This window comes from Desmodus rotundus, chromosome 3, assembly GCF_022682495.2.
Source record: "Desmodus rotundus isolate HL8 chromosome 3, HLdesRot8A.1, whole genome shotgun sequence".
In the NCBI taxonomy this organism is placed as follows: Eukaryota; Metazoa; Chordata; class Mammalia; order Chiroptera; family Phyllostomidae; genus Desmodus; species Desmodus rotundus.
Window position 1 is genome coordinate 70,695,065 of NC_071389.1, and position 20,398 is coordinate 70,715,462.

General features: G+C 37.4%; 1 protein-coding gene across 1 annotated transcript; it reads right to left on the reverse strand.

Annotated features, from left to right (window-relative positions):
* Nucleotides 1–19,097: 19,097 nt before the first annotated feature.
* Nucleotides 19,098–19,415, reverse strand: LOC112309403 (large ribosomal subunit protein eL36-like). Its single transcript, XM_045199606.2, has one exon. It carries the CDS (start codon nucleotides 19,413–19,415, stop codon nucleotides 19,098–19,100), a length of 318 nt encoding a protein of 105 aa, XP_045055541.2.
* Between the last annotated feature and the right edge of the window lie 983 nt (nucleotides 19,416–20,398).

The window sequence follows — 20,398 nt, forward strand, 5'->3', positions numbered from 1 at the left end:
TCACTTTACCCAGGACAAAATATATGAAGTCATCTTAAGCTTCTCGCTTTCTGTTATGCACCACATAAATTCTTTAGCAAGTCCTGTGGGCTCCACTTTATCCATTGTTACAATTTCATTCCAACTCTTCATCATTTTTCACTTGAGTGATTGCACGAGTCTCCAAACTAGCCTGCCACTTGATTGCCTTTATGCATTTTTAGTACAGCAGACAGAGTGAAACCGTTATAACTAGAGTCTTATCATGTCACTGTTCAACACAAAACCTTCCAGTGGCTTCCCATGTTTTCTCTGAGTAAAAATTTAAAAAAAAATCCATGAAGTCATGAAGTTTTAGACAATCTACTTGTTTCTTTCTTCCATGACCTCAAATACTGGTGGGTTCCTTCTTGATCACTCTAATGTGGCCATGCTTCCCTCCTCCCTATTCCTGGAACACGACAGATATGCTCCTGACTCCAGGCTCCTGCTTGGAACAGAGTCTCTACAGCTTTCTCTCCTTCAGACGTGTGTTTAACTGTCATTTGTTTTGGGAAATTTTTCTTAGCTGGTCTTTCTGTGTTAGTCAGGCTAAGCTAGCTACTGTACTCCATAGCCCTGAACACGCGTCCCGACTCACATAAAGTGGACATTTAATTATTAGACTTAAAATAGCACAAGGCAGGTGAATCTGGTGGGAAAGAGTTGTGGTTGATGGAGTACTTTTCTCCATGTGGTGATTCATTTTCCTTTCTACCTTCTGAGTCAACCACCCACTAGGGCAGGGGTCTACCAGCTCGCCAAACTGGCCCCCAAATGTGTTTCTGTTAGGCTCCAGAGTAAAAATGCTTTTTTATTTAACTTTTTATATTGAAAGGTTGTAGGAAAAAAAACAGAAATATATGCAAATGTATAAGCCCCACAAAACCTGAACTATTTAATATCTATCCCTTTACAAAAAACAAACAAACAAACTCGTTATCCTTTGTAAAGAGTCTAGGCTGAGATTAAATGCGGTTATCTGACAGTCTTCAAGTTGGGTATTTTTTAAAATTTCTTTCACTAAACCCTTTAACATTAAAAGAAAAAGAAATCCTAGTTTGTGGACCATACAAAAAGATGTGTAGGGCTGGGTTTGGCTTGAAGTCACAGTTTGTCACACCCTGCTCCGTTGTCACACCCCACTCCAGGCCATTTCTAGGCTTCAGTCCCAACAGACACAATGGAATTTTTATTTTAATAGCATTATGGAAACTGTCAACTTAATGCCCTCACCTTGTGCTAAAAGAATGGGCTTTTGGTTTAGGGGAAGAGGAGAAGGGCATCTGTTTACTTTTCAGCATCTTTTTGTTGCTTTGACAGGTAGTACACAGCCCAGTAGGAGAGTGGTGACCAGTGGGAGCCCAGGATTGCTGTAGCCAAAGGTCTGGGGAAGGCCTTGGATATCATTTTTACTTGAGTTAAAGTTTTACTTTAGTAGCCTGCAGGGGCCACTAAAGTGCAAGTCAGGACAATGAACTCGGGTAAAAAAGGGACTTTCCCAAGTACGTCCTGATAAAGCTTAAGGCACAAAGCGTCTGTCACTATAAATATATCTCTCTCTTCTGTGGTCTTTGTATTCATGCCAGCAGCATTCACTGTGAATTGTAACATTTCCTTACATGTATGACTACGGGGATAAAAATAACAACCGTGCGCTAATAGAATTTATTTACTTTGTGTTGAATGCCTGGCATCTCAGCACACAGGGAAGATATGAAATTATAACAGACTGAACCAGTGACTGCTATTGTTTTGAAAACAGGAGAAATGAAATTTTCCTGAGTGTTGGCAAAAAAAAATATTTGGGTGGAAAAAGGGACATGGAAATTGCACTTGCCAAAACAAGAAAGTCATGAGGTGAAAGTTTCCTTTGTTCTCCTGTGAATTGAGTTAATATCAGGTGATGTTTAACCTAACAGTGAGGACACTGGAAAAGAAAAGAACTAGCCTGGTAGTATTAGGTCAGTTTACACCAGCCCTCATTTTCATTTCATTCTTTTGTACATGATGGAGATTATTGAAATACCTGGGATTATAATGTAGTTAAACTGGCAAAGGTAGCATGTTTTAGTTCAATTCAACACATATTTGTTTAGGGCCTGGAGTGCATCAGGCATGTTGCTAGTAGATGTGGATATAATAACAATAATTATGCTATGAACCCTAGAATTATGACCCTATGGCCTATTGGAGATGACAGCACCAGGGAACCTATTGTGATACAACGTGGTCATCACTGTAAATAAAATCAACACCACAGAAAAAGATCCCTCAGATGGGAATCAGTGGACAGGGGTTCAAGATCCCAATTCCCTGTGGTGGCCGTGGGCAAGGTATGATGGACTGGTTCTGCTGTGTCACCTGGAGTCTCGGGGAAGTGATATTTACCTTGCCAATACGAGGCAGTAGGTTGATAATTTGTGTATATACATGTGTGTGTGTACACATGTACATGTACACACACATATATATGAAGAGTTTACTAGATAAATGATGGAGTGGTTTCTAAGTCACAACTGTTAGCATCGAGAGTACGCAATAAAGTACTTTTCTTTCTTTTACCTAGCTCCATTGCTAAACCAGCCTAAAATACCTCAACATACCAAATAATAGATTAAAACTACTCAGTAATATTTTTTCATAGATAACATAGATGTTGGGTTTCAACACCACTCTATATTTTAATTTACTTCCTAAATTTCAAAACTATCACTACAGATATTTACCAACTTAGCCTTTGACAGCATTTCAATAACCAGAAAGGCCCCCATATTTGTGAATTAAAGGCAGTTTTCCACATTAGAGTCACATATTATCAGCCACAGTCTCATTAAATGCAATAAAAAACACATTTTGTTTTAGTTTCCACAGGAAATATATATTTTTTATTTATTAAAATACTTGGAATGTGATTTTTTCACCCTCTCTCTTTGCCTTTGGCTTTGGGTTTTTAAAAATTCTTTGTATGATCATGTATTTGCACATATGTAACATCTACAAAATACCTTTTAATCAATTATTGGCTATTCATAGTACAGTAATTAGCATATGTAGAGAAGTATATGGCCGGAACACCCAGTTGTTGAACTTGTGACAAACATGTGTCTTTTCTTTATTGGAAATGTCAAGGGGTCCTTGCCATGGATGTCTCATTGTAAGTGGTTTTAATTTGTATTTCAGGTAGATTTTATTATACAACTTAGGATACTTGGAAACGAGTTCAGTGTGCAATCCCATATGATCTGAGTTAGCAGACCCCTTCTAGTAGTGTACATGGATGCTTCCTGCCAGCTGTGCGATTACTGTGGCAGGATTAGACAGGGGAACACATCTCACAACTATCAGCACATTCAAAAGGGAAAAATGAGTCATGTTAGTGTTAAAAAATAAATAAAAAAGAAATTAAAAATTTGCTTTATCTCATCCTCTAGACAAATATATGCCTAAACCACCTAATGAGATAATTTTCTTTCCTTGATGGTTATTTTACTTTCTTGTGCAAAGGCTTCAGCAAGTCTTCAGTGCAGTTTTCCAGGGTGTCAGAAACCTGGTCATCATAGAAGTTTGGGGGGGTGTGTCTCTATCTAATTACCTTTTTAAACAGAGTGAGACTGCTACAAGTGTCTCAGGACTTGTGTTTCAAAGGATGAGAAGAAACAGAAGAATGTGCCCATCTTGAAGTGAGAGAGGCGTGCCCGAATGCTTGTGCATCTGGACGAGAAAGAGCAGTTTCCTGTAGCGGGAGAGTCAGTAGCACGACCTTCAGTGATGCGGCCCCATGTGTGGGAAGTGTTCAGTTTTACGGGCATCAACCTCTGCGGCGTCTTCATCATTTTCCATGTTTAGGAGCCAGACAGTGAAAGGAAAATAGAGTCAGGGCAACTGGAACACAAGTGTGAAGATTTTGCTTTGCTGTAAGAGAGTTTTGGATAGTAGCAAGAACAAACATTTACAAACACATCGTAGCAAGTGGAAACTGGAATTCCTGAGTGCTCTGTACTTCCATCAGCCACAGCAGAGAGCAGCCCACAGACTCCGAGAGAAACACAGGTGTTTGGAAATGTGGTTCTAAGACCATGGTGCTTAACATGGCTTTGGACAATTTACAGCAATCCCTTTAGAATTTCTGTGGCAAGCAAAGCCTCTCTATTCCAGTTTGTTTAGGTCAGCAAAAATATCAACAAACAAACAAACAAACCAACATCAACAAAAATAACCCCGTGAGGAAGCTCTGCAGCTAAAGCTTCTGTATGGCCCTTCCCGCAGCGGGGAGGAGGGTGGGTGTCTGAAAACAGACCTGGGTACAGATGATTCCTGCTTCAGAGATGAAACTGTTGAGTTATAAAGGTGAACGAAGACCAAATGCTTTTTATTTTTAAGTAGAAAGATGTTATAGATTATCTAACGTGAACTCCTAATTTTGGAAGAAAAAGAATGGAGACCAAGGACTTTAAATGATTTACTTAATATCACAGAGTTAATGGCAGATTTTAGATTACAGACTAAATCTCTGGTGCTTGAAACAATGTTCTTTCTTACCATGACATGCCACTTCAAGTTATTTAGTGCATATTAAAAAAAGGAATAGATTTCAGAATTTATTTCTTGGTTATCAGAGGCAAGTTTGAGTAAAATAGTAATTGTGAATAAAATTTGATTCAACTATTTTTAAACAGGTGCTTTCATTTGTAACAAGAAAAAAAGAACCTTTATCTAGTCAATTGAACAAGAATATTATGTGAACAGAAATGCAAATTGAAGCATCCTTCAGTCCCCTCTCTCTTCCTATTCTCTGAAAAACCTTTTGTTTCTAAGTAGAAATTAGCTAGAGAAAAGAGCCCCTTTGCCTGAAAGGCAGGGCACTCACATTATCAAACTTGCTATGCTGCTTTCCTCTCTCCTTTGCTCCTCCTTTTAGTATTTGGAAGTTATAATTGTATTTTTCTATTGGCATTACATTCGTAATTATGCACTTTCCCTTTATTTTCAGTAACTGAAGGATGCCACCCCCCCTCCAAAAAAGAAAAAAAGGGGGAAGAGGAAGAAAGGATGAACGAAGGCAAAAGCAAGAGAAAAAAACCCAAGAGAAATCATCTTTTGCAAGCTGCTAATCATTGTACAAAGGCACAAAGGACACAGAAGATGGTAGAAAATTGCTATAAAGCACAGAGAAATAAACACACTCCAGACTATATTGGGGATGGGTCATAGAATGAAAAGCTACCTGGTAGTAAAGCAAGTAGATTGAAAAGAGTAACGGAAATAAAACCCAGAAAGACATCTTACTAAGTCCCACAAGGGAAAGAAAAATGGATTTGGTCCTTTCTAGCTGAATGTACTGGATGAGCCAATATGAAATAGAAAGTGCTTGTGGCCATTTTTAGCAACTCCCTCTGATTTCCTTCTGTAATTCAAGAGCTGTCTTTAGTATTACAACCATTCCCTTTCTTCCTGGCTTCCCACAACCTTCTGCTGTAGTTTCCACAACTCAAGTCCCAGAAGATCTTGTTTCCCAAATGGACTGTTCAGTGCTCGCCCTGATTAGTACCAAGGACTGCAATCTAACCTATCAACTTATAGGGAGAGGCAATATGGTAACTTTTATTTCCAACTTTAATCTTAGGTTCAAACATAAAGCCTATAGCTGCAATCTTAAGAATAGGTCAATGTCAAGGTAGCAAAGGAGGTCAAACTGAATGCAGAGAGCTTGGGGTGGCTGAAAAATCATACCAGGGCAGTAGGTCATCATAACTCCACTTCATGAATAGTTTACAAAGCAGGGACTGGTGGTCTCCAAATCATTTAAGGATTTTATTGCTTCGCCAGGCAGCATGTATAGAATCTTGACTGTCAAACATTAACGCCTTAAGGGCTCTCTAAGGTTGGTGGAATTTTCAGTTCATTTGTTCTGTCTCTATAAAGGAAATTGAGTTTATAATGGAGAATTTAGTGCACTAATATCTTCATTCCTGGTATCAGAGTAATGTTTGTAACTCCGATGAAATAAGTATAAGATCCATGTTACAGTGGAAAACACCTTGCATGTATGGCTAGCATTCAACACAGTTAAATCAATTCAACACATTCAAATGTTTACTGATTAGAAGTGTAAAAAATGGAAAAAGTAAAGGAATATAGGAAGAATGAAGAAAAAGAAAAACAGGAAAGAATGGAAAAGGGTGGGAGAAATAAGAATGCCATAAAAGAAGGGAGAAAATGAACTAGAAAAAAACTAGATAAGAAGATGAAAGTGGATCTATTGGATTCAACTATAATGACACTGTTGCAGAATTCAATTTCTCAACAGTGAAGTTATTTTTAAAGTTAGTCATCAAAATAAGTGACATTATTAAACACGATGTGACTATAAAATTAATCTTCGTCCATTTTGGCAAGTAGTTGAACTTTAGCTGGTGAGGAAAATCCATAGCTTATTTCTAGAGTTACAAATGTGGTATGGGAGAATGCAGAACAAGGAGGTGGAGAGGGCCACATGATGAGCAGATCTGATCCATGTGTGAAGAGAACTCCATGGATGTAATGATACATACCAAAATATTTGGTATAGCATTTTGAATTTGGAAGTGACATCTTATAACAGCATGAATTATTATGGGATGTCTTGTATTCCAGATGACCGGCCTGTATGGTCTTACATCTATTTTTGAGTTAATTTTGATATTCCAACAAGAATAAAAGATCCCCACAATGAGTGTCTTGCATGCGACACACACATACACACACAGAACACACACGTGCACACACAGAATAAAGCAAAATCCAGTACGTAATGAGGCAGTGCCCTTCACAACTGTTTCTCTCATTTCTATTTCTCTCTCCCTCCATCGTTATTTTTGAAATTCAACAATCAATTAGCTAATTTTCAATGGCATGGGAAATGCCTCCATAATAATTTCACTGAAAGAGCAGAGTATTCCCCTCTATAGTTTTCAGAATTCAGTGGAAATTATGCATAGAAAAACACTGGAAGCAGATATAGAATGCATGATATTAGTAGATGATGGATTAGGGGTGATTTTAATGTTTTCTTAATGCTTCTATGCATTTTCTAAATTTTCTACAATTTGGAAATTACTTGCGTAACATATCATTGTTTAACGAGGATATATTGCTGGTGGCGTTATTATTATCCAGGCGGAAAGGAAAGGGAAACCTGCGTTTCAGGCAACAGTGACTACTTTTTAAAGCTCTTCGAAGTCTTAGGTTTCAGTGAGTGTGCTCATTTATTTTATTTTATTTTAATTTTTTTGCCCAGCTGAAAATTTTATCTTAGAAGTGTTTTCACAATGCCTCCAAAACTGAACAGTACTCTCTAGCAGCCTTCAAGAAGGTAAAGTTTCAGTCCTAATTTTAACTACAAAGTGTGTGCAGACTCAGACACACACACTACTCTTACGACTAAAATTCGAATATACTTTTTATTAAGTTCATTGGGGTGACATTAGTTAATGAGATTACATAGGTTTAAAAATAAACCACCCCCATTTGAAGTATGCCAAAGTGTTGGACCAAATTGAAAATCCATATTCACAATAATTTAATTACATGAATTGCATTTTTAAAAATGCCGTATTGATCAAAAAATTGAAAATGGAAAACTTTGCTTCAGCTGTTTAGCTGAATTTTAAAATGATAAAAAAATCCGACCTGATAGCTAATCCATATGAACATTACTTCACACAGGAAGCTGGCTATCGTCTTTTAAAGTATGCGTAATACTCATTAAGGTGAAAGGGAAAGGAGGGATAGGAAATCTTTAAACATGTAGGAGTTTAAACAATTTTTTTAAATTGCAATATTACTTATTAATGATTTTAAGATTAATTAATAGGACTGTAAATTGGTAAAACCAAGTAAAATACACCTGTTTTTTTCCTCTAAATTAAGGAAGACTGTGTAAGAAACCCTTCCCCCTTGTGAAAGATTTATCCTCCCGTTGTCCTAACACATGCAGCAGTGCCCTTTTGTTAAATTTTCCTGCTAGGGAAGCTCTCAAATTTCATTCCAGCTGAAATATATGTATTTAAGAGAGTAAGGAGGAGGTGCATCTAGTGTGATTTTCCTTTAGAATATCATCTTTGGCTAAAAGCCATGTGTTGAATTAAAGAATCAGAATACAGACCCTGCATCTAAGACTCTGCACCATGCCTGAAGAAATGTTGGCTCCAACAGCATCCCTTTCAGAGCAAAAGGTGGAGAAAGAAATGATGGAAAATCATGGTAGGTTTGAGATACACAGCTAAGGAGAGGAACATGCTGATCTCCTGTGTTCCTATTACAGTCTGTAACATCCCTTGCCCACGTGAGTCTGGTGGTCCATGAAGCCACCAAAAGAGGCTTTGTGTGTCAGCCTCCTGCAGGAATGTTCCACCCCAGATAATCACAGAGAGTGTCGCTACTGTGATTTCGCTCTTAAATCTAACATTGTATGAGATGATAAGATGTTGAACAACAGGAATCACTGGCTAATTCACTATATACAATATTCCATTTTTCTATAATTGTTTATAACTACCACTCAAGTTAAATTAATAAGTAGTAAAGGAAGATAAGTGGTGTCGATATTTTTTTTTTACCAGAGATTCATTAAATAAGTTTTTTTTTTTAAATAAAGCATTTAGAAGCACGAGTTAAAAGCAATGAAAGTAACATGCACGTTGGTGACATTCTGGTGCCACTGTAAAGTTCAGGTGTCCTCAGTCTGGCTCTTTCACTGCTGTGTGGAAGAAAAATAACCAGGCACGTTCAGAAATGAGTTGCTCTGCCAGGCTGCTGTGTCAGGATGGTCTAGACATTGAGCATATCTTTCTTTTCTTTTTAAAAGAAAAAAAAACATGAAAAATTGTTCTCTAAAGTAGAGATTAGGGTCAGTTAAGTGGAAATTGTAGTCCAGGTTTCATAAGCTCTTCTTCAGAAACCAAGGGATGGCATGCTTCAGGTGAGATGGAGTGCCTCTGGAATGTGGGTCTTGAATAATCTTATCTTCTGTGAGAGCCATTCTTACTCCAAATCCACCTTAGCAATTTTCCTTTAGAACAGATGCAAACGTTATTTCATGCCGACGGGAGTTCCACAGGTCCTTATTCTCTCTTAACGTGAATTCCGATGTTTATAAGAGTGGAGAGTCACACTTCATTCTGCCAGCAAATCACTGCTAGACAGCACACTCCATCACATGTGTGTAATGGACATGTGTGCAGTTTGTATGTGTGTGCATGTGCATATCCACCTACTCCAGGAATGGTTCCCAATAAAAATGTAAAAATAGAACTTTCTGCTTTTGTTTTCACATACTCCTTCTAACAAATCTTAAGTCCAACATATAGAATGTAGCATAGAAATAACTCATCACTGTACAGACAAAAGAGAGCTTAGAATATTGTGGGTTTCCAAATGTGTTATTAAATTATGAGAAATCAAACAGAAATAAAAAGAAATAGCTCTTCTTTATAGTATCAAGAGGATAGGCTTTGGAGCCGTGTATGTATCCAAATGCACTCTTGCAATTACTTGTACTCCACAAATCATTATCTGCACACATATTTGTCTTTTGGGTTGACAAAAATCCTTTGCCAAGTCATACGGTGTCGGGAAGAGATTGGTACCTTAAAAAATTTTGCAGTCTTTTTAAAAATTCATGATTTAATACCTGTGAAAATAGGAGGCTGCTATCCTAGCAAGTTCCAAGATTGATTTCTTCAAGTTAATTGTTGCCAGCCTCACTTGACATGTACAAACACAATCAATATAGTTATACCACAGATAATCACTCATTAGAAGGAGTCCATCCATTTCAAGCGCAATGTGTATCAATTTATCATCTCATTTTCGCACATACCAGAATGGTGTGCTTACCTTTCAGTGTCATCATCTGAATAGACAAGGTTAATACCAACTTAATTTTACTTTAATGGTAATTTAAATGAAGTACTTTGATAAACGTGAAGCCCTGGATAATCTTCTGAGGAAATTCAGAAGTATAAACAGTACAAACAGTTCTGATTTTCTTTGGCGAATGGTTTTCACACTATTTGACTTGGTGTCCTCCCTTTTATGTAGTATAGTAGCCGACAAACTTGGAGTCGTCAATGAAATTACACTCACACTGAACTGCATTTTCTTTTAGTCAAAGTCCGCTGCAAGGGATAATGGTTTTGTTATCCAAGACTTTTAATATTTTGTCTTTGCATAATGTAATTGGGTAATAGAGCACATAAATTGTTATTCCTATTGCCTCTTTGCTTATTTCTTCTCTGTGGAGCTCTTTTCATTAATAAAGAATTGGTGTTAGTATTATTAGTTATAAGGCCTCCACCGGCTATACCAAGGAGATCTAGTCACTCCACTGTGGCCCCAGAGCACGTTCCCTATATTTGTCCCATATCACTTACCACTTTGCATTAGAATTGTCTGTGAAAGTGTCTGTATGTCTGACTAAACACTGGTCTGCCTACCCTACAATAGCTGGACTATAGTCATGTCTCTTAGGCATGTGCAAGGCTTTGTGGGCAGATGAAAAGCACTCTACCGATATTAATCATCATTCATAACTTACGTTTAATATATTTTTATCCTATTGGTAGGCCTGTGTTGTTTTTCTCTTCTATTATTTTTCTGGTGCTCATAAGTTCCCACTCATCAACCATAGCCTTTGGTTTCAAGATCTGGGTCATGGGTCATCACCTGTGGAATCCGTTATGGTTTAAGAAGTGTTTTCAAAATAAATTAGCCTACTTAGAGCTGACATCAACCTGGGAAGATAGGAACTATAACCCCCATTAGGAAAAAGCCAGAGAAAGATGACAAAGTAAAATGCAAGTAGTTCACTTATATATTGTGCTTCTTATTTAATCCCCCAACTCTGTGTGAGTAAAGATTTGTTGTTTGTTTTTATTTATTGATAATTCCTCAGGACTTGGAACAATCCTTGGCATAGTAGATGCTCAATAAATAATTATTGAATAAATTTATATATATATTGATATACACATACAAATGAACAAATGTTGCTATATGCTTATTAAATCTATTTCAGTAAAGCCTCCTATGCTTTCTTGATTAACTTCCCCTGCAGTTTCCCTCAGTGGTGGCCTAAACTTTAATCATTCTAATCAAGCCTTTCCCTTCTCTCACCCCCCTCCAGCTGGAAAGCACCTTCACAGAGAACAGAGGTCTTTAGGCAAAACCTCTCTGACCCTCTTGCCTTTACACATCAAGAGAGCACGGTAACTTCATCTTCATCCTTTCCCGATTCCCTGCAAGGCTGATATTTCCAACTATAGTCTTATTCTACCCCTCTTCAGCCTCTCTTGGAACTTTTCGCTTTAAGTATTCCATTTCCCCTATATTTTAATCCATTTCCTTTCTTCTGGCTTTTTTCACAAATGCTGAACATGATGAAATCACTCTTACTATCTAACTAATATTTCTCCTCTTGGTTTCAGCCTCCCTCTCTTGTTTCACAGATAAGACTATCCTCCATTTGTCTTTGTTCTCACCACAGGTTTCAATCTTATATGTTTTTGCCGTCAGTTTACCTGGTTTCCATCCTCACCAATGCCACTATATTAATAAACTCTGATCTCTTAAATGCTAAAACCAATGGGTAGTTTCAATAACCACGCTTAGTTTTTGTGAAGTCTTGAATTCTTTTGTTGTGCATTTTAGAGCACTTTGCCTTTCGTGACTGACTCTCCTCTTTCTGACTCTACCTGTCTTCCTGACCATTATACGTGCCCCTTTCTCTGTCTTTGGCGCTTCCTAATATTTGTCCTTGGTTATTTCTTTATTTCTTTATTTTTTATTCGCTTTCCCAACAACATTAGCTATTCAAGTGATTTGGTTACCATACAAGTGCTAGTGACTCCTGAATCCAATTCTGATGACTTTATTTCTAAAGAATGAATCTCAAATCACAAATTTTGCAAAATTGACTTCATTATTTTCCTTGGAATCTGTTTAATCCTGAAATTTTATGACTTTTTAAAATGACTTCTACAATCAAAACCAATTAATTCAGCCATTATTATTTATCTTTCTCCTTTTTTATTATTTATATATCATTGGTTATTAATTCCTCTCAAGTTATACTACAAATAATTCTTATTTCTTTCTCCTTCTCTCTATTTCTACTTCTGCTGCTCCCATGCAAGCCTTTGTCACCTCTGGTCTAGACTATTGCCAAGGTAACAGGAGGGGTAGCCCTGAATCTGGTGTTTGTTTTCTGCCTTTCATCTGCCCTTCATATTGCTGTTGTAATTCTATTGTTGATACAAAAACCTGAATACCAAATACCCCTGATTTAATCTTTCAGTGCATTTTTATCATCACAGCACAAATATTAACTTCCTTGGCCTACCTTAGAAACCTAAGATCTAGCTTGTTCCTATCAGCTTCATCGCTTGGGGGTCATTGTTATAGCTTTCCTCCCTTCGTCCCCTACTGTCCTAGTGACATCTGTTCTGCTATATTATATCAAGACCCCTAGTCATGTCCTGCCTTCACACCTTCCAAAGTATTTTTAATTAGTCCAGAAATCTCTCCACTTGCCAGTCCCTTTTTCATCTCTTAAGCTAGTCTTTACTTTTTAAGACTCAATTGTCAACAATCCTGTTATCCTTCCCTGCCTCCAACCCAAGCACAATGGATGACTTAGTCCTTTGAGTATCTACTGCGATTTGTGTATCAACTTAAACCGCTTGAACCAATAACTCTAATTTTTCATCTTCATATTTTTAGTGTCTTACAAATAACACATAGAACTGATAGGTAGCTATCATTTGAATACATTTAAAATGACCTTTATTATAGTGTCATGTCTTATTATTTATTTTCATGTATGGTTACTCATTAGTAGAGAGTGTAATTCAAAATTAGTAGATTAGTTGAAATTCCATGACTTGTTCTTCTTTATTGTATTATAAAAATCTTTTTAAAAATGTTTTCTTGTGGTAAGAATGGTTAACATGAGATCTACCCTCTTATATTTGTAAGTGTGCAATTGAGTATTATTGTGCAGAAGTGTAATGTTGCACAGGAAATCTAGAACTTAGCTGCATAACTGAAATTTTATGCTCACTGATAGCGACTCAGTTTTCCTCTCCTCCCAATGCCAACAATTCTCTTCTTTGCTTCCATGAATTTGTTTCAGATGCTTTATATAAGCAGAATCATTCAGTATTTGATCCGTGGTTACTGTTTTTTTTTTTATTTAGCATAATGTTCTCTAGGTTTATCCATGTTATCACACATTATAGGATTTACTTCTTTGAAGGCGGGATCTCAGAAATATATTAGCATTTCCATATTCCTTCTAGAACTGCGCATAATAGCAAAAATGTGGAAAGAGTGCAAATGTCCATCAATAGATGAGTAGATAATAAAAAATGTAGTACATGCATACAATGAAATATTATTCAGCCTTAAAAAGAAGGAAATCCTGAAATATGAAAATCTTATAAAAGCAAACACTATGAAAACTATGGACTTGGGTATATGAAATTAAATTTTTAAGTGTAAGATAAACTGTTATTCCTGTAGACAAAATGAGCTCTTAGTAATTATAAACAAACCAATGTGATAGAAATAAGCCCCCCCGCAAACTAGTAACATACAGATTTATTTTTTGATAAAGTTCAGATAGACATAAAAGTACAAGCAAAAGTGAAATCAATCAGTAAGCATCTTTCTATTTGGGATAAACTCACAGTGTTTGAAGATGGCTGTGGGTGTTTTGACCAACACTCTGCCACCCACTTTGCTCATCCTCACTTTGATTTATTGTAATCTGTGCCTGGAAGCTGGGACACAGCATGTGTGCGACCATGCATATTGTTATTATAGAAAATTAAACTGGTGTATATCTCTAAAAGAAGAGTTCTTAATACCCCAACATTACTTATATATTTCAAAACAATAATTCTGCAAATAATCCCCTAAATCTTCCAGAACAGTGAAAGCATGTTTAAATAAATTACAGGGCACAGTCAAAATTCACCAAGCTTATGTTTTGTTAACTACTTAAGTGATGAGAGAAACCCTGATACCAAATATATTATTTTCCTGACATGACAATAATGTTATTCTCATATTTTACCTAAAGCTTCAACTTCAGTACTGCAAAAAATAAAGAGCAAAGTGATACCTACCCCCACATATATTTCTGGAAGAGTCCCACCACACAAATCTGGTATACTTATCTTGGCAGAAAAACAATGGGGACATATTGAGTCTTCATCAAAATCTCAGGAAGTTGCGGTCATATTCCTACTTCTTCTACTTATTCATTATGTGCCCTTCTGTCACCTCATACACACTGCAATGACGTGAAACCTGTTTCTAATATTACAAGGTCTCAAGTGGCAGGTGCGGTGGGGAGCAAATGTATTTGCTGGAAATATGATAGGGCTATCACAAATATATGCAAGCAGCTACATAGGCAGTGAAACATAAGTCAAGTTCATTCTGCTACGGTATAAAATAGAATTTTTTCATAAGATGAAAAAAGTAAAACTATGAGAAATTTGGTATATTACTCAACTAATCTTAACACCTCAATATTAAATCTCTTTCTTCTTGCCCTCTTGAAATTATTTATTGATAATAAAAAATGTATACCTTAGCACTGTTCAGCACATACAATGCTTAGCAACAGTAAAATTTAGTGGTTCAGAACATATGACTTATAGTGAAAGAATCATGGGTTTGAGTTCTACTTCATACCTGAGTTGTGTGCTTATGAACAAGATGCAATCTGAGCTTAAAGTATCATGAAGCTAAAAATGCATATCATAAAAACACCAATCTTATAAGTATTTTCTTGTGGTAGTGAATGCAAAGTGTTTAGTGCATTACAAAACCCGTGGTAAATGTCACATGATCTTTTGGTTATTGTTATCATGATTCAGTTAGAAAGATAATTAATATTCTTTAAAGACCAAAGTCAGGGCAGAGATGATTCTGAACAAAACACAATGGTACATATACAGATGTTCTTTGTTACAGTCGAACTTCCGTGATCCATTGGGGAGAGGGCTGCGATACAAATGTACAGGGTTTGTACATCTCTTTAATGGAAATTGAAAAGACTTGAACTTGCCTCACCATGAGAGGGGCAATTTTGTCGGTTTGCAGAAATAGTGGAGGTAAGGCAGGTCTGGATTTCCTTCTGAACCCCTGGAGACAGAGCTTGAGATGTACAATAACAGTTATTGCTTAGAAACTGGTTACAGACAAAGGGCCTCGAACTACAGGACACTCTGCTAAGTTGAGGAGAAGAGAGACAGAAAGGTCACTTACTTGAAGAGTCATCTTGGTATTCATTTTAGGGAGTTACTTAGATAAATTTAGTTATTGAAGAGCTAGAGGCAAAAGAACAAACCCCCCCCCCAAAAAAAAAACCCAAAAACGAAACCCCTCCCCGTGCAAGGGAGGGACTGGTAGGCGCAGGAAAGTGCAGTTTCCCCGCAGCCATTCTCCTTCCCCCAAAGGCAGAAAACCAGCTCACCCAGGGCTCCTCTGAAGGCGCAGCAGCCTTCCTGCTTCCACGTGTGCTCACGAGTTAGGTTCTTGTCTGATAATATCTGCACACTTCCCATCTCAAAGGGAGAGAGGAGTAATTAATGGTATGAATTTTGTCGAGCATGTCAAGACCCCCAAAGATATGCGCATTAATATCTCATGGTTGTGTACATTATTCCTTCGACTTGGTTTGGACCTGGTAAATGGAGGAGAACAATATATGCAGTTATCCAACAAACTTACTGATATTTCTTTTAAAATAAAATCAGATTTCATTGCCTGCATTCTTTGGATTTTGAGAAAAGTAATTTTTAAAAAAATGGTTTGTACCTTGATTTGTCCTCATAAGTGATTTATATGATATATGTATTCTCACTACATACTCCCTTACTGAATACTTAAAAATCCTTGGAATTGGCCATGAGAGCCGTTATGTCTCAACATCATTTTTATGTTCAAGCACATGTGTTCTCTCCCTATAATCCTATAGTCTTCCACCTCTTGAGAATATAGGAGAAAACAACCTGTAAAAAATGTGGAAATGCATAAAATAAGCCCTATAAATTCCTAGAGGTTCTTACTTAGTTAAACCATTATATTTTTCTTTAGTAAAAGAACATATTTTATGCCCAGCTAATTGACCCAATATACTGTCATTACCTTCAGTTAAAGAACAATAGCAGCAGAATACTTTAACAAGATGGTCAAGCTGCTGACCACAGGGCCAGCTCCTTCCTGATGTACGCACTTTGTCCTGATGCATTTCGAAGGTGCTTACACACGCAGAAGGTGTGTTTCTGCGTACCTGCGTTAAGCTGTTCTGTTTATGGGGAAGGGAAGCTTTCTGTAGCAGTATGCTGTGGGCATTTCTCCCCTTGCAGCACCACTGAATTATTTAGGACTCGATTTGTCCAAGAAAAGCTTGGCTACACTACAGTGACAGAGTTATGCTGTAGAAATGAAATATTGTTTAAGGAATTATTGGTGCAAAAAAGGCAACTAAAGCAGAAGGCACAGTTGGTTTTCCAAATATACATACACAGTACTCACATTTATCATAATTCAAGAGCTTTATGGGGAAAATCTAGCATGTGTTTTGCCCTTATAAAACTGTCTTTATATTCTGTATGCATCTGTTGGCTGCCTTTTCCCCCAACCCCCTTCTCTGCAGCCTTCTGTATTAATTTTTAAGGGTCTCCCTTTGTCACTTATATTCAAGATAAGAAGAATATTCCTTTTACATTCTTTCCAATTCTCTAGTACTCTTCAATATCATATTGCGTGGAATTATCTGTATGAGATGCATTGAATAACATTTTACTTCCTTTAATATGTTTTATAGACCTTTATCTTACTTGGTTTAAATATAATTTCTTCTCCCTTGCCCCATGTCTTTTTCAAACTGGTCATTTTAATTGTTTGACCTTCTTGTACACTCACTCCCCCTGCAGACTGTCCTTCTCTGCCTGGTTGTGATATGCACAGATTTGTTACCCTGCCTTAGTTAAATAACACTAGGCCTCAACTACCATGGGATATTAACTGTGAATAATCGCATAAAGTACAAACTTCACTGCTAGCTATTCAGCCCACAAATCACCACATCGATAACAGATGAGGATCAGAACTGATGATCAATCACATCACTTCTCTCAGTCTGCTGGCGATTGACGCTTGCACAGCAGTTGTTCAGTTCACTCACAAAAAGGGAAACATGTACTTATGCGTCTAACTCCTTTCTCTGAGTGCTAAAATCAGGTGGCGTTGCACAACAATAGGTACTTGAAGTTGGGAATAGGCCAACAGAGATGGAAGTGCAGCAAAGAAACAAACACGGTAACTCCGGGAATAAAATTTGAATTGAACATAAATGGAGTTCTAGAAGAAGTAGCTGACCCAGGAATGTTGACCGTGCTGCCCTAGATGCGAGACCCCAGGTTAGCTGCCTACGTTGTAGATGTGCAACCAGAGGAACTTCTTGAAGACAAACCTATTGACATAAATATGAAAAGTGTTGTGAGGAAAAGGATGAAGATGTCCCAGAGCAAATGGCACTCACGTATAACTTCACATACAATTTCAGAGCTATCTCATATCTTTGTGAGAACAAAAAATAAATTGTTGAAAGCTGATGGATACTTAGAAAAGAGTGTGACAGTTCACCAGGCATAGGAAAGATTCTTATTTCCATTTTTATACCGTGAGGAAAAAAGCGAGTACTGTTCAAGTGATTCTTGACCATTGCTTTATAAAGAACAAAAGCACCACTTTCAATGTTTCTAATGCTTGAAATTATGATGTACTAAATATATATTTGTTTTACTAGTCTTATTTTGCTACACATATGTAGTTTTTAATGTTTTGACACTGTTTTTAAAGGTCACAGAACACTTGTGGCTTTTCTTCTCTGCTTATTAAAATCACATTGCATGGTTTTAGCTTACAGTCAGTTTTGCAGCGTGACTCTGCCGTGCGAAGCAAAGACTGCCTTACTTAAAATTTAATAACAGTCGTGAGCTTCTTAACTACTGAGATATATTCTGAGTCATGCATCATTAGGCAATTTGGTTATTGTGCAATCATGAAGTGCCCTTACACAAACCTAGATGGTGTAGCCTATTACACACCTAGGCTATAAGGTATAGCCTATTGCTCCTAGGCTACAAGCCTATACAGCATGTTACTGCACCAAAAAACCATGAGATTAAATCAAGCACAAGAAAAAGTGATGCCATCAAGAGACATGGTAAACACGAGAGGTATGAGGCCACTGTAAAATGTTCTTCTATAACTAGAAAAAGTGCATTCTAAAATAACAGTAGAAAGTGTAGTAGAGTAAATACATAAACTGCTAACATAGTCATTTATTATCATTAGCAAGTACTATGTACTGTACATAATTGTATGTGCTATACTTTTATAAGATTGGCAGCACCACAAACATGTTAATAATATGTTGCATTACAACATTACGATGGCTGTGATGTCTCCAGCTGATAGGAATTCGTGAGCTCCATTATCGCCTTACGGGACCCCTACTGGATATGCGGGCCTTCATTGACCAAAATGTCCTTAGGTAGATCATGGCTGTACAGGAAAGCCGTAGTTCTGGCAGTTCAGTCTCCTAGAGCAAGATTTTATTAATTATTTGAAATATTTGATGTATCTTAATGTCACACCATACACTTAGTGACAAATTGACTGACACAAATGAGGAGTATGATTGGGTCTGAGGCCAGTTTCTAAACATGTTCTATGTAACTGATGTTTCAATGAATTCAAATCAAGAAAGTTACTGTCCAGGTGCCAAATCTGACCCCAATGGAGAGTAAAGTATTTCTATTATTGAAAAATAATATTTTTTATTGTAATGAATGGCAAAGAGATGTTAAATCTAAAGATTCCTCAGGTTTCATTTATGAGTTTCATCCTTCTCTCTTCATATAGCTTTCTAAAAAAAAAACAGTTTAAACTTAATCATATAAAGATGTCTTTTTTTCTGAACAGCTTTTATTACACAGAGGGCATGCATGGGGCTAGTCCTCCTTGGCTGCTGCTTCCCTCAAGGCTTCAAGGACATTGCTCAGCTCTTCTCTCTTCCTCTTGGCACAGATGTGTGTCCCCACCCTTTTCTTGATGAATTCTCGGGCTCTCTCATCCTTAAAGACCTTGAGCAGTGCCACGGCGGGCTGCTCATAGGAGGCAAAGCCACGCACTTCCCGGATCATGTCCCGCACGAACTTGGTGTGCTTGGTGAGGTGCCCGCGGGGGCAGCTGTGCCTCAGCTTGCTCACGTTCTTTGTCACTTTGTGACCCTTGTTGGGGCCCATGGCCATGGGGTAGTGGAGAGCCATGGCTGATGTTCCTCAGTGAAAAACAAATGCCATACAGTCTCATCTATAAGTGGAACATAATTAGCAAAACAAACGAACAAGCAAAATATAATCAGAGACATTGAAATAAAGAACAAACTGACAGTAATCAGAGGTGAGGTGGGAGGGGTGTCTTGGGGGAAAGAAGGGAAAGGGTCATCAAGGAACATGTATTAGGTACCCATGGACAAAACCAAAGAGGGGAAGGATTGAGGGTGGGAGGGGAGGGGGATGGGAAGGGGAGAGTGGGGGGGAATGGAGACAACTATACGTGAACAACAATAAAAAATTTTTAAAAAGTCTCTGTAATTCTTTTTTGCAATAATGCCATTGGGGTTATTTTTCATTAGGGTACTTATTTATCCTTTATAAAGTTTTTATGTGTAAAGTTTCCTCATACAGTTAAGAATGAAGGAAACCAAAAAGACATTTTTTTTCTGTGAACAGGTTTTCACTTCTTTATCTGTATTACTTCCTCATTGTTACTGTAATTAATTACCATATAATTGGTAGTTTGAAACAACACAAAGTTATTATCTTACAGTGTGGAAGTCAGCAGTCCTACAACCAAGGTGTCAGATTTTCCCCTTCTGAAGAATCTAGGTAGGAGAGCATCCATTTGCTTGCCTTTTCCAACTCTTAGAGGACTCTTTCTATTCCTTGCCTGTCAGAATCAGCGACAGGGTAGCAAATCCCATTGCTGCTATCACTCTGCTTTTCTGCAGCTGGGAAAGTTCCCCCACTGTTTAAGGACTCCTGGGATTAGAATGGGCCCACCAAGACAATGCTCATCTCAAGACCTTAATCTTAACAAAAATTGCAAAGTCACTTTTGCCAAGTAAGTTTCCAAGAATCAGGCCGTGAATGGCACTGGAGACCATTATCTGGCACACCACAGTATGTGCCAACAGGAATAAGGAAATCACTGTGCTTCTCCTGACTCAATTGTTTATAAAACAGAGCTA